The 13,540-nt window shown below is 53.3% G+C and overlaps 1 protein-coding gene across 13 annotated transcripts in view; it reads left to right on the top strand.

Annotated features, from left to right (window-relative positions):
• The first annotated feature begins 1,456 nt into the window (after positions 1-1,456).
• The window catches only part of PHLDB3 (pleckstrin homology like domain family B member 3), a 30,269-nt gene continuing 18,185 nt past the window's right edge, over positions 1,457-13,540 (top strand). For 2 of the 13 annotated variants that reach the window (XM_054672815.2, XM_054672818.2), the window contains exons 1-9: positions 1,465-1,701; positions 2,299-2,528; positions 4,154-4,336; positions 4,566-4,703; positions 8,551-8,679; positions 9,143-9,304; positions 10,814-10,924; positions 11,079-11,162; positions 11,677-11,790. In XM_054672815.2, coding sequence (XP_054528790.1) covers positions 2,313-2,528; positions 4,154-4,336; positions 4,566-4,703; positions 8,551-8,679; positions 9,143-9,304; positions 10,814-10,924; positions 11,079-11,162; positions 11,677-11,790 — 1,137 coding nt within the window. In that variant the 5' untranslated portion in view covers positions 1,465-1,701; positions 2,299-2,312. Of the gene's footprint in view, positions 1,817-2,166; positions 2,529-4,153; positions 4,337-4,565; positions 4,704-8,550; positions 8,680-9,142; positions 9,305-10,813; positions 10,925-11,078; positions 11,163-11,676; positions 11,791-13,540 lie in introns of all 13 variants that reach the window. The other 11 variants (XM_016936067.4, XM_016936065.4, XM_054672814.2 and 8 more) reach the window with 11 other exon arrangements.

The raw sequence follows: 13,540 nt of genomic DNA, 5'->3' as shown, positions 1-13,540 counted from the left end.
GATCTTGATCTCCTGACCTCGTGATCCACCAGCCTCGGCCTCCCAAAGTGCTGGGATTACAGGTGTGAGCCACCGCGCCCAGCCCGGGAGCCCACAAGATTTCTAACTCACAAGATCAAAAACAAACACAGCTCTCTGGGGCAGGTCTTCTCATCACCTTGGATTAGAACACCGGCTTGCTTTTGAGCCACTTCCCACTTAGCCCTGGGGTAAGTTACTTCACTTCTCTAGGCCTCAGTTTTCTTATCTCTAAAATGGAAGGAATAATAATGGGGTGTTGTGATGCTCTGATGAGTCAATGTGTGTGAGTGCCTGGCACATGGCCTATCAGTGTTCACCATTAAAGTTACTATCATTTAGAATGATCTTTTGGGTACTTCCTGGCTTGTAGTGACAGTATACGCAATGGTTAAGAACATGGACTTTTGAGAGAATGAAGCCTGCATTTTACCACTTACAACATGTGTAGATGTTGGCTACATTTTTTTTTTTTTCTGAGATGGGGTCTTACTCTGTCGCCCAGGCTGGAGTGCAGTGGCACATTCAAGACTCACTGCAGCCTCGACCTCCTGGGCTCAAGAGATCCTCCTGCCTCAGCCTCTGGAGTAGCTGAGATGACAGGTGTGTGCCACCACGCCTGGCATAATTTTTGTATTTTTAGTAGAGATGGGGTTTCTCCATGTTGCCCAGGCTGGCCTTGAACTCCTGATCTCAAGCAATCCACCTGCCTCGGCTTCCCAAAGTGCTGGGATTACAGGCCTGAGCCTCTGTGCCCAGCCAACCTTGGGTGCATTTGTCCTCCTCAGCTTGTATCCCCAAGTATAAAATGGAGATAGTAGGCCAGGAGCGGTGGCTCACGCCTGTAATCTCAACACTTTGGGAGGCTGAGGCAGGCAGGTTGTTTGAGCCCAGGAGTTCAAGATCAGCCTGGGCAACCTGGAGAAACCCAGTCTCTACTAAAAAAAAAAAAAAAAATGGAGGTAGTAATCACTTTCTCGCTGGACAGCTTTGAGGGTGAAATTAAATGACCGGGTATAAAGTGTTTCACACAGCTCTTGACTTCTAATCATCCCTTTTCATATACCAGTTATTTTCCTGTTTTCATTTTCCTGTTTTCGCCCAGAGAGGAAAGGGTCTGGCTGAGACCTTTAACCTCTGCCCTCCACCCCATAGCAAAGTTGGGGGGGGGTGTGGCGGTACACTTCCCTCAGTCTCTGGGCAGGTGTCTGACTCAGTTCAGGGCACCCCTTCCCCTTGTCCAGCTCCCCAAACCGGTCAGGGCCCTTCCGAAGGGCTCATTAGAGGGGAGACGTCCCCATCTCCATTCCTGCCTTCCTTTCTGAACTCCCAAGGTCTGGACATTAGAGAGGCTCCCATACAGAGGTGGCCAAGACTCCTCCAGGGGGGCAGGAATGAGGGGCTCGAGGGAGACTGGGAGGTCGCGATGCTGAGTTCCACGAGGGTGGGGCCGGGCCGGGGCCGGTGGGGCCGGGATGGCCGGATGCCGAGGCCACGGGTGGGGCAAGCCCGTGGCTCCCTCCTCCCTCGGGAGCTGTTGGACCTGTTGTCCCCCCTCCACTTCCGGGCTGCTGGGGAGGGGGACCGGGCGGCCTCTCTCCTCCCTCTTCCCCTGCCACCTGTCTCATAGGCAGAAGCGGCCGTGCCCAGCGCGCAGAGCGGAGCGCGCCGAAGCCTGAGCTGGTGAGGGGGCCGAGGCTGTGGGGAGGTGGCAGTTGGACTTCGGAATCTCAAGGACTCCGACTCCTGGCTTGTTCAGAGAAGGAGAGCCTGGGAGCCCTGACTCCTGGATCCCTGGGTGAGGCGGCGTGGGCGCTGTTGCCCTGCACAGTGGGGTCGGGACTAAGACTACGGGGCTCCGGGAAGGATGGGGCGGGAGCCGAACTGCTGAGTCTCGGAGGGAGAAGATGGGTCGCTCTAAGCGAATCCAAGAGATTGTAGGGGGCTGCTGGGAGGGTACAAGGCCTGACACCTAGAGATGAGGGAGGGGAGGCGGGGTCGAAGAGGTCAGTAGGGGGCGTGCTACGACCCGGACTCAAATTCCGGTCCCGTCTCCGGTGGCGTGTCGCCTTGGAGCCATCAAGCCCCGCCTCTGGAAACTTCAGGACACGCCTCCGTAACGCTCAGTTCCATCCTTTGAACTCTTAGGCCCCGCCTCCTTGGGGGGGTCTCCGCGCCCCGGAGCAGACGCGAGCGGCGCTCAGCCGTCCTAGGCCTAGCCCCCGCCTAGGCCCCGCCTAGGCCCCGCCCCCGGAGCTTCTGGTCCCGCCCACCCCGCAGGAGTCCGAGCGGCCATGGGGACGCGAAGCAGCCCCGAGGAGGGGACCCCGCCGCCGCCGGTCCCGGAATGCGACGTGGAGGTCCAGCCCCAGGGCCATCCCGAGGAGTCCCGGGAACAGGAGGCACCCGAAGTCCTGGCGGAACCTTCGAGCCGCGGGGGAGCTGAGCAGCAGGCAGAGGAAGAAGAAGAAGTGGGAGAAGGCAGCAGCACTGAGAGCAGCCGCGACGCGGTGAGGGGCCCGAGGGCGACAGCGCGGGGGGCTTGGACCGACGGGGACCCAAACAGGTGGCCAGACAGGTAGACAGGTAGAGGGAAACCAGAAAGACAGAGACACGGAGACAGGGAGAGAGACCCAGTGATAGCAGAGACTACTGAGAGAGAGACACCAGGACACGGAGCCAGAGAGGCAGAGGCACAGACAGACAGAAACCAGATACAGAGACAGAAACCAGATAGAGCCACGGGGAGGCCCCAAGAACGGAGATAGACCCAAACGGGCGACAGAGACAGAGAGACTGGTATAGAGGAACCAGATAGGTGGCTCACGTCTGTAATCCCAGCACTTGGGGAGTCCGAGGGGAGGATTGCTTAAGCCCAGGAGTTCGAGACAAGTCTGGGCAACGTAGCAAATCCCTGTCTCTAGAAAAAAAAAAAAATACAAAAATTGTCCAAGCGCAGTGCCGCGTGCCTGTAATCCCAGCTACTCGGGAGGCTGAGGCAGGAGGATCGCTTGAGCCCAGGAGTTGTAGGCTGCAGTGAACTATGACTGCGCCACTGCACCCCAGCCTGGGACAAAGCAGAACCTATCTCTAAAAACGAGAGAGAGAGAGAGAGAGAGACCAGATAGACAGACAGGAGAGACTACAGAACAGAGAGAACCAAACGAGTAAGAGATGCAGAGAGATCAAGAAGCCAGACAGAGACCCAGAGACATGGAGACTGAGAGACAAAGACCCCAAAAAGACAGAGACACAGTGAGACTAGAGTCAGAGAGAGGGGAATCGAGACAGAGGGAAACCCAGAAATAAATGGCAGAGATGCTCAGAGAAACAAATAGAGAAAAACCTAGAGAGAGGGACATACTCCGAGGAAGAAAGATCTAGTGATTCAGAGGCAGTGGCCAGATACCGAATCTGAGAGACTGGGGTCAGGTGGAGAGAGAGACAGAGACAGATCCAGGTACTACAAGAAAGTGACGCCAAGAGAATAGGACCTGATAGAGAAAAAGAAACACCTTTCATAAGTCGGCTTTACATCTGCTCACCCTCCATACGGTACTGCAAGCCTCTGTGGTCCGTGTGGTTGGGTGGTCACGGGACTTGCACCCTCCCCCACTCCGACCTTAAATACAGGGGGCTGAGGCCGGGCGCGGTGGCTCATGCCTGTAATCGTAGCACTTTGGGAGGCCGAGGTGGGAGAATCCCTTGAGCCTAGGAGTTTGAGACCAGCCTGGGCAACATAGCATCACCCCCTCTCTACCAAAAAAAAAAAAAAAAAAAAAAAAAAAGAGCTTGGCGTGGTGGTGCGCGCCTGTAGTCACAGCTACCTAGGAGGCTGAGGCAGAAGAATCGCTTGAGCGAGGGAGGTCCATGCTGCAGTGAGCCGTAATCGCGCCACTGCACTCCAGCCAGTGAGACCCTATCTCAGGACAAAAAAAAAAAAAAAAAAAAAAAAAAAAAAGATAAGAAAGAAAAAGAAAAGAGCCTGCGACAGATTATGGGAGTGGTGGTTGTGTTAGGTAAGTGGACTGATGGACTGAGACCCGCAGAGGGTGATGTTGGGTGGGGACCAGACCTACTTAGTGATTGCAGGGGGCGAGGCATCTCCACTTAACCACGCCTCCCTCAACTTCAGCCCGAGGCTACGCCTCCGATAGCTATGGCGGCCACACCTCCCGCATCCACCTCTTCGCGGGAAGGGGTGCGAGGGGCGGCGCGGCGCCTGCAAGGACAGCAGCTGGAGGCATTGACTCGTGTGGCCCTGATGGAGCAGCGAGTGAAGGAGCTACAGCGCCAGAGGAAGGAGCTGAGGATCGAGGTGAGGCTGCGGACCCCTTGGGAAGCCTGGCCCCAATTCAAGCGGAACCCGCAAAGCCGGACTCCCAGCTTTTTCCTCGGGTGGGATCAGATTTTAGGCCCTCCGCTCTTCCTCCCTCCAAATTCAGGTCCCTGGAGTCCATCCTCCCTTCGAATCCGGTAGTTCAGGCCCTGGGCCTCTTCCTTGGACCTAGGCGTCCGAGCCCCCAGCCCTGGCATTCTCTCCGCAGATGGAGGTGGAGGTGGCCTTGCTGCGGGGTGAGCTGGCTGGGGAGCGAGTGGCCGCTCGCCGGGAGGAGGAGCAGCTGCGGGAGCTGCTGGAGCAGCAGGCGGCCTCGGAGCAGCGCGGCCGCCAGCAGCGGGAACAGGTCTGTTTGGCTCACCGGGTCTTCATCAGCAGCGTCCTTCCTGGTCCATGGATATTGGTGTGCTCCTAGCCACCTGCTCCCCGGGGTTGTCCCCATTCCCCAAAGGAAGACATTTGGGCTCCTGAGAGAGTGAGGGGCAGATGCCCCTCCTGGTTTTCCTTCTCCCTCCCTGGGCGAGATTTTTGGGGCTCTTCCTTTGTCCCCTGTCCGTTTGCTATTTAAATGTGGGTGTGTGAAAACTTCCAAACTGGCCGGAAGCAGTGGCTCACGCCTGTAATCATAGCACTTTGGGAGGCCGAGGCGGGCGGATTGCCTGAGCTCAGGAGTTTGAGACCAGCCTGGGCAACATGGCGAAACCCCGTCTCTGCTTAAAAATACAAAAATTAGCAGGGCGTGGTGGCGGGCGCCTGTAGTCCCAGCTACTTGGGAGGCTGAGGCAGGAGAATCGCTTGAATCCGGGAGATGGAGGTTGCAGTGAGCCAAGATCGCACCATTGCACTCCAGCAGCCTGGGTGACAAGAAGGAGACTCCGTCTCAAAAAAAAAAAAAAGAAAGAAAGAAAGAAAGAAAACTTCCAAACCCACCCCACAATAGTCAGGCAGCTCCCATGTCCTGTGCCCACCAGCTTCATCAATGATTAATATTCTTACATTCTTGTTTCATTATCTCCAATTTGTTCTCGTCCCCAGTTTTAAAAGCCAATCCCAGACATCATATGGTCTGTACATATGTTTAGAGTGTATCATTGACAGATAAGAAATCCTTTTAGCCTGGGCCAGGTGGCTCACACCTGTAATCCCAGTACTTGCCGGGGGCGGGGTGGGGGGGATGGGGGGCGGGGCAAAGTGGGAAGATCGCTTGAGCCCAAGACTATGAGACCAGCCTGGCAACATAATGAGACACCGTTTCTGTGAAAAATAAAAATACAAAAATTAACCAGGCATGGTGGCATGTGCCTGTGGCCTCAGACTCAGAAGAGTGAGGTGGGAGGATCAATTGAGCCCAGAAGGTAGAGGCTGCAGTGAGCTGTGATTATGACATTGCACTCCAACCTGGGCGATAGAGCAAGACCCTGTCTCAAAAATAAAAAATTAATAAGTTCTTTGTATTGTCTTATTTCTGGTTAGTTTTTGTGTTTCCCAGACAGTCTCAAAATGCCAGTTAACAGGTGGCTTGTTTGAATGAAGTCCCCAAAGGTCAGTGTGATTGGCTGATATGTCTTGCCCATTGTTTTATCTCTGGTGGTTCCTACCCGTTGTGTCTTCCCCATACTGTTTATTGGAAAAACCCAGTCTTCTGTCCTATAGGCAGAGCATGGCCGATCGCATGCCTGTGGTGCCCTTGAACATGCCTCTGTTTCTGCAAGTGGGTGTTGGTTAGAGGGAGAGGTTTGATCGTATTCAGAAGTGCTTTAGTGCTTCCTGAGCCAGTGTCAGGAACCTCATCTCTGGTTGTCCCGACCTAATGAGATCACCCTAGTCTCTTTTTTTTGGTGAGACACAGTTATGCTCTTGTTGCCCAGGCTGGAGTGCAATGGCGTGATCTTGGCTCACCGTAACCTCTGCCTCCCAGGTTCAAGCGATTCTCCTGTCTTAGCCTCCCCAGTAGCTGGGATTACAGGCATGCACCACCATGCCCGGGTAATTTTGTATTTTCAGTAGAGATGGGGTTTCTCCATGCTGGTCAGGCTGGTCTCGAACTCCTGACCTCAGGTGATCCGCCCGCCTTGGCCTCCCAAAGTGCTGGGATTACAGGTATGAGCCACCGCAGTTTGAGGCCAGCCTGGCCAACATGATGAAACCCCATCTCTACTAAAAATACAAAAAATTAGCTGGGTGTGGTGGCAGGCACCAGTAATCCCAGCTATTCGGGAGCCTGAGGCAGGAGAATTGCTTGAATCCGGGAGGTGGAGGTTGCAGCTCCCAGGAGCCAAGATCACACCACTGCACTCCAGCCTGGGCAACGGGAGCAAAACTCCATCTCAAAAAAAAGAATCTTTTATCTGAAGATTGTAACATCCATCAATGGTCATTGCTTGGGTCAGTTACCATTATAGGTTGGAAAATGGTGACTTGTGATTTTGTCAGTTTTTTTCTTTGCAAGTGTCGTGTATGTTGGAATTTTATGAGGCTGGGTCCTAGGCCCTCATTTATCCTCAAAGATCACATATTTCTCCCAGGCCCTCTCTCCTGAGACAGAAATGTGCTCTTCTTCCTAGGGTACTGGCTACTTGGTACTCCTTTCTCACCCAGATCCAGAAATCTCGGTCGCAGCCCCTTCTCCCTCTGTCCCAGGAGTCCAGACCCCCAGCTCCTCCTCCCTCAAACCCAGAAGTCCCGACCCCCAGATCCTCCTTCCTCAGATCCAGGAATCCAGGCCCCAGCCCCTCCTCCCTCTGACCCAGGAGTCTGGCTGACCTCAGCAACTCCCTTCTCCACACTGTTTGTCTTGCTGTCCCTTTGGTCACCAGGCCAGAGTCCTAGACTTTGCCCTGTACACTTCCCTGTCTCTCACCTCCAAGCCCGTCAACCACCATGTCCTATCCTTTCTGCTTCCTGATCCTCTCTGTCTAGTCCATCTATTTTTCAGCCCCACCGCCCAGGCCCCAGCTTAGGTCTCACCCTCATTGCTTGGAGGACTCCCGAGGCAGCTGCTCTCCACCCCTGTAACCCATCTCCCAGAGGGATGATTCCTAGCTCCTACTCCATCCTTTCAGTCCTTCTGAGGCTCCCCATATCCCCAGGTTGACCAACCCCCCCGTGAGCTGGACGAGCTGGCCTTCCCACTGTCCTCTCCCACCACGTTCTTCCCACCACCACATCCTCTTCCACCCTGGCTGGAGTTTGTCCCCCAGACTTCTTGTACTTTTCAACTTTCATGCATTTGTGCCAAGCCATTTCCTCTGCCCAAAATGCTCTTCTAGCTCCTTTTATTTTCCCAGATCCAAATGCTCCCTGATTATTTTGTTTTGTTTTTGAGACAGGGTCTCACTGTCGCCCAGGCTGGAGTGCAGTAGTGCAATCACTGCAGCCTCAACCTCTGGCTGACATTGTTCTTCATTCTGGGTTCCCACAGTCTCTGGATTTTACTGCCCTGATCTTTCCAACTGGCTGTGTTCCCACTTGGAGGACAGGGCCCAGACACAATCCACTTCTGCATCCACCGTATCACATAACATGAATATGTTTTGCATTCATTAATTTTCTTTCTTCTTTCCTTCCTTCCATCCTTCCTTCCTTTTTGTTTCTTTCTCCTCCTTTCCTTTTCTTTCTTTTTCTTTCTCTTCCCTCCCTCCCTCTTTTCTTTCTCTCTCTCCTTCCTTCCTTCCCTCTTTCTCTCTTTCTTTCTTTCTTTTCTGTCTTTTCTCCTTTCCTTCCCTTTCCTTTCGAGACAGTGTCTCCCTCTGTCACCCAGACTGGAACAGTGATGCAAACACAGCTCAGTGCAGCCTCAATCTCCCTGGCTCAAGCAATCCTCCCACCTCAGCCTCCCGAGTAGCTGGAACTACAGGCGTGCACTAACACACTCCACTAATTTTTTTGTTTTTTTGTAGAGATGGGCTCCCCCTATGTTTCCCAGGCTAGTCTCAAACACCTGGGCTCAAGAGATCCTCCCACTTTGGCCTCCCACAGTGCTAGGATTACAGGTGTGAGCCACCACGCCTGGCCTCATTCATTTCTTTAAAATCTTGGCGCTGACTGTGAGGCAGGCTTGCACAGGAGTGAATCACATAGATGAAGTCCCTGCCTTTGTACAGCCGACACCCCAGGCAGGCTCTGAGATATGGCTGGCTGCTGCTTCTCCCGCTATGCTTAAGCTGAGGCTGAGAGCCTGGTTGTTCTTTCAGGAACAGAGGCGGCTGAGCCAGGAACGGGATCGCCTAGAGGGTCTTCGCCAGAGACTCCGCAAGGCCCAGGGACAGCTCGACTCACAGCCAGAGGACCAACGCGAGCGGCTTCTGCAGGGTGTGCAGGAGGTAATGGCCCTCTGGTTCTTTCTTGTTTTTTTTGACAGAGTCTCGCCCCGTTGCCCAGGCTGGAGTGCAGTGGTGCGATCTCGGCTCACTGCAACCTGCGCCTCCCAGGTTCAAGCGATTCTCCCATCTCAGCCTCCCATGTAGCTGGGACTACAGGTGCGCACCACCACACCCGGCTAATTTTTGGAATTTTAGTAGAGACGGGGTTTCACTATTTTGGCTAGGCTGGTTTCGAACTCCTGACAGGTGATCCACCTGCCTCGGCCTCCCAAAGTGCTGGGATTACAGGCGTGAGCCACTGTGCCCAGCTGGCCCTCTGATTCTTAGCCCCCTCCTCCCCAGGACCCAGGAATCCAAGTCCTCAGTCACCTTCTTTCTCTGACCAGGAGTCCCAGCCCCAGCCCACTACTCCCTGGGGTCTTAGGGATTCAGGCCTCCACCCTTTTTGTGTTCCGACCTATAGATGAGGGAACAACTGGATGTGGCCCAACGTGCCTATGAGGACCTGGAGTTCCAGCAACTGGAGCGGGAGAGCCGGCAGGAGGAGGAGGATCGGGACAGCCCTGGGCCCCAGGTGCCAGACCCCAAGGTCCAGGAACTTCAGGCCAGCATGGCGCAGCACAGAGTGAGTCATGCCTGACTAGCGCTGCCCCCCTTGCTGCTCCTCTCTGTCTCCCCTGCTCTGTGCCTGCCTTTTTCTCTGTCCTTGTTTCCTGACTGTCATGTTCTTCTGAATAGTAACAACAAGAGCTGATACTAATGAAACATTTACTATGTGCCAGATATGGTCCTGAATATTTCATGAGCATTTCCTCACTGAATCCTTACAACAAACTTATGAGGCAAGTTCTATTACTTTTTTTTTTTTCACGTTATAAATAAAGAAGCTGAAGGTCAAGGTGCTTAAGTAATCTTTTCCAAGTTTCCTTAGTAAGGGACAGAGCCAGGATTTTTTAATTTTTATTTTTTGAGATAGGGTCTCACTCTGTCACCCAGGCTGGAGTGCAGTGACACGTTCACAGCTCACTGCAGCCTCCACCTCGTGTGCTTAAGCGATCCTCCCACCTCAGCCTCTCGAGTAGCTGGGACCACAGGTGCGAGCCCCTACACCTGGATAATTTTTGTATTTTTAGTAGAGACAGGGTTTCACCTGGTCTCAAACTCTTGGATTCAAGTGATCCTCCCACCTTGGCCTCTCAAGGTGCTGGGATTACAGACATGAGCCACTGTGCCTCGTCACAGCCAGGATTTGAACAAACTTGGTATTCACCACCACATTCTTTGCCTCTATTCCAAAAAGATGCTCTATCAGATCCTTCCTGGGAGCCTCACATTCAAGGGTCTGACTTGTCAGACCCTTGGGAAAAAATGGGCATGTTTGACCATATTTAACACAGAGTTTCCCAAAGTTTTGGATTAGAAAGCTCGGCTGGGCTCGGTGGCTCACTCCTGTAATCCCAGCACTTTGGGAGGCTGAGGCAGGCAGATGACCTGAGTTTGGGAGTTTGAGACCAGCCTGACCAACATGGAGAAAGCCCATCTCTACTAAAAATACAAAATTAGCTGAGGGTGGTGGCGCATGCCTGTAATCCCAGCTACTCGGGAGGCTGAGGCAGAGAATTGCTTGAATCCGGGAGGCGGAGGTGGCGGTGAGCCGAGATTGAGCCATTGCACTCCAGCCTGGACAACAACAGCAAAACTCCATCTCAAAAAAAAAAAAAAAAATCTTTTCTTGGGTCTCCTTTCCCCACCTGCTTCTGGATCTTTTTCCTGTCCCGCTGGCTTTTCCTTTGTCTCAGGTTGTCTCTACTTGTCTCTGTTCTATTTCTATCTTTTCTTTTGCCTGAATCTTTGTCTACATCTCTGTCTTTTGGGGCCTGTCTTGGTTGCTGTTCTCTCTGTCCATCCCTTTCTCTTCATCTTCCCCAGATCTCTTCTGGACCCTCAAAAGGGAAGAGGGTCCAGGGAGCTGAACGCTGGGTCCCCAGCCCTGGACACTCCGATCCCATGGTCTCTGGGAGTGGCTGGAGTAAACCCCAGCCCTCCAGGCAGATGTGGTTCTGTGGGAGGGTGGCCTGGAGAGCTGGCTGGGGCCGTGACAGATGAGTAACCGGGACAGAGGGGTGCTCTGCAGCACCGGATCCGGGTCCTGGAAGAGCAGCTCAAGTCACTGGGGGAGCAGATGGCAGCCGAGAGCCGGGGGCTGAGCCGGAAGAAGGAGGAGGCCCTTCAGGCCCTGTCACAGGTGAGCTCCCTGGCACCTGCCCTACCCTACCGTCCTCACTTCCCCCGGGGCATCCCACCACCTCCCCGCCCCCCAGATGTCTCCTGACATTAGGGAAAGCAGCTGGGACAGCCCATTCTGACTTTGACACGTAGCTGTCCATATCTTCTGGTAGGAACGGAGCCGGCTGCTCGAGCTCAATTGCCTTCAGGGAACACCTGGCAGGGACTTCTCTGAGCCCAACCCGGCCCTCACTAAGGTATGGGGATTTTGTATGCCTCTCAGTCCCTCCTCCCTCAGACTTGAAAGTCCAGTCCCCAGCCCCTCCTCTCTCAGACCCAGGAGTCCAGGCCCTAGCCCCTCCTCCCTCAGACTCAGGGGTCCTGCCCCGAGTCTCCTCCTCCCTCAGACTCAGGAGTCCAGGCCCCAGCCCCTCCTCCCTCAGACTCAGGAGTCCAGGCCCCAGCCCCTCCTCCCTCAGACTCAGGAGTCCAGGCCCCAGCCCCTCCTCCCTCAGACTCAGGAGTCCAGGCCCCAGCCCCACCTCCCTCAGACCCAGGAGTCCAGGCCCTCAGCCCCTCCTCAGGGAGCCAGGAGTCTCTGCCCACAGCCCTACACTGGGAGACTGGACATGAAGGACCACATTCCATCTCTCCTTAGTTTTTCTTTCTGAGAAATGGGTGGCACTAGAGGCATGGGCCAGAGCATGTGGAAACTGGCAGTTGCTCTGGGGTCTCTCCTGCTCCCACGAACCTTCACCCCATCTCTTGCAGCTGCTGTTCACCCAGAAGACAGACCGCCAGCTGCTGGTGCTCCAGGATGCCGTGGCCCACTCCGCTGCCACCCCTACTTCTTCCTGCCTCTTTTCTGTCCACAGCTCCCTGCAGGTGCCTCCCCCACTGCCTCTGTTTCCCCATATGTCTTATTGGTCAGTGAGGAGGGAGGGGCTAAGAGCAGAGTCCCCGAACTGGGGTCTCCAGAACTTCCACTCTGATTTTCTGTACGGGGCCGGTGGGGGATAGGGAAGGTTGGCCAAGGGTTATTCCTATGACTCCAGCTTTATTATTGTTATTTTTTTTCTGTGTAACACCCACCCCTGCCCTGGCGAAATGGGAACATGTGCACCCAGGAGTAGATTTTAAAAGCAACCAAACAGCATATTTTAATAAGGTCTCCCCTTCTCAGAAGTAACGCAGCTACTTGTGTTTTGAGAATCCTTCTAGACTTCCTTAAAACTGCGGGGGTGGTGGAGGGGCAGCTCATTTATAGTTAAAACAGGGGCCCAGCATGGTGGCTCATGCCTGTAATCCCAGCACTTTGGGAGGCCAAGGCAAGCGGATGACCTGAGGTCAGGAGTTCGAGACCAGCCTGGCCAATATGGTGAAACCCCATCTCTACTAAAAATACAAAAATTAGCCAGGCATGGTGATGCAAGGCTGAGGCACGAGAATTACTTGAACCTGAGAAGGCAGAGGTTGCAGTGAGCCGAGATTATGCCACTGTACTCCAGCCTAGGCGACAGAGTGAGACTTTGTCTCAAAAAACAAACAAACAAAATCCCTAATCCAAAATGCTCAAAAATCTGAAACTCTTTGAGTGCCTACATGATACTCCAAGGAAATGCACATTGGAGCAGTTTGGGTTTCAGAGTTTTAGGTTAGGGATGCTCAACCCAAATATTCCAAAATCTGAAAAAAAATCCCAAATCTGAAACCCTTCTGGTCCCAAGTATTTTGGAGAAGGGATATTCAACCTGTCCTTCTGAAAAATGTGTATATTAGCTACTAGTTGGCTTTTCTTTTTAAAAATGATATATTTGGGGCATATTTATGGGGTACATATGCTATTACATGCATAGAATGTGTAATAAGTCAGGGTATTGGGGTATCTATCACCTCAAGAATTTATCATTTCTGGGTGTTGAGAACATTTCAAGTCCTCTTCTAGCTTTTTTTTTTTGACAGAGTCTCACTCTGTTGCCCAGGCTAGAGTGCAATGGTGGGATCACAGCTCACTGCAGCCTCAACCTCCCAGGCTCAGGTGATCCTCCTTGAGTAGCTGGGACCACAGGCATGCACCACACACCACCATACACAGCTGATTTTTGAAGTTATTTTTGTAGAGTTGGGGTCTCCCTTTTGCCCAAGCTGGTCTTGAACCCTTAGGCTCAAATGGTCCTCTTGTTTTAGCCTCCCAAATTGCTGGGATTACAGGCATGAGCCACCGCGCATGGGTCCAATTTGTAGAGATAGGGTCTCACTGGCTTTTATTTTATTTATTTATTTATTTATTTATTTTGAGACAGAGTTTCACTCTTATTGCCAGGCTGGAGTGCAACGGTGCGATCTCAACTCACTGCAACCTCCGCCTCCTGGGTTCAAGCGATTCTCCAGCCTCAGCCTCCTGAGTAGCTGGGATTACAGGCATGTGCCACCATGCCTGGCTAATTTTTGTATTTTTGGTAGAGATGGGGTTTTGCCATGTTGGCCAGGCTGGTCTCGATCTCCTGACCTCAGGTGATCTGCCCACCTTGGCCTCCCAAAGTGCTGGGATTACAGGTGTGAGCCACTGTGCCTGGCCCACTGGTTTTTATTTTTTAACTTAACTCTATCTTGGAGATTGTTTTATATTGATACA

Source organism: Pan troglodytes, chromosome 20 (assembly GCF_028858775.2).
Source record: "Pan troglodytes isolate AG18354 chromosome 20, NHGRI_mPanTro3-v2.0_pri, whole genome shotgun sequence".
In the NCBI taxonomy this organism is placed as follows: Eukaryota; Metazoa; Chordata; class Mammalia; order Primates; family Hominidae; genus Pan; species Pan troglodytes.
Note: the sequence above shows the minus strand (reverse complement) of the source record. Positions and strands in the feature narration are given on the sequence as shown.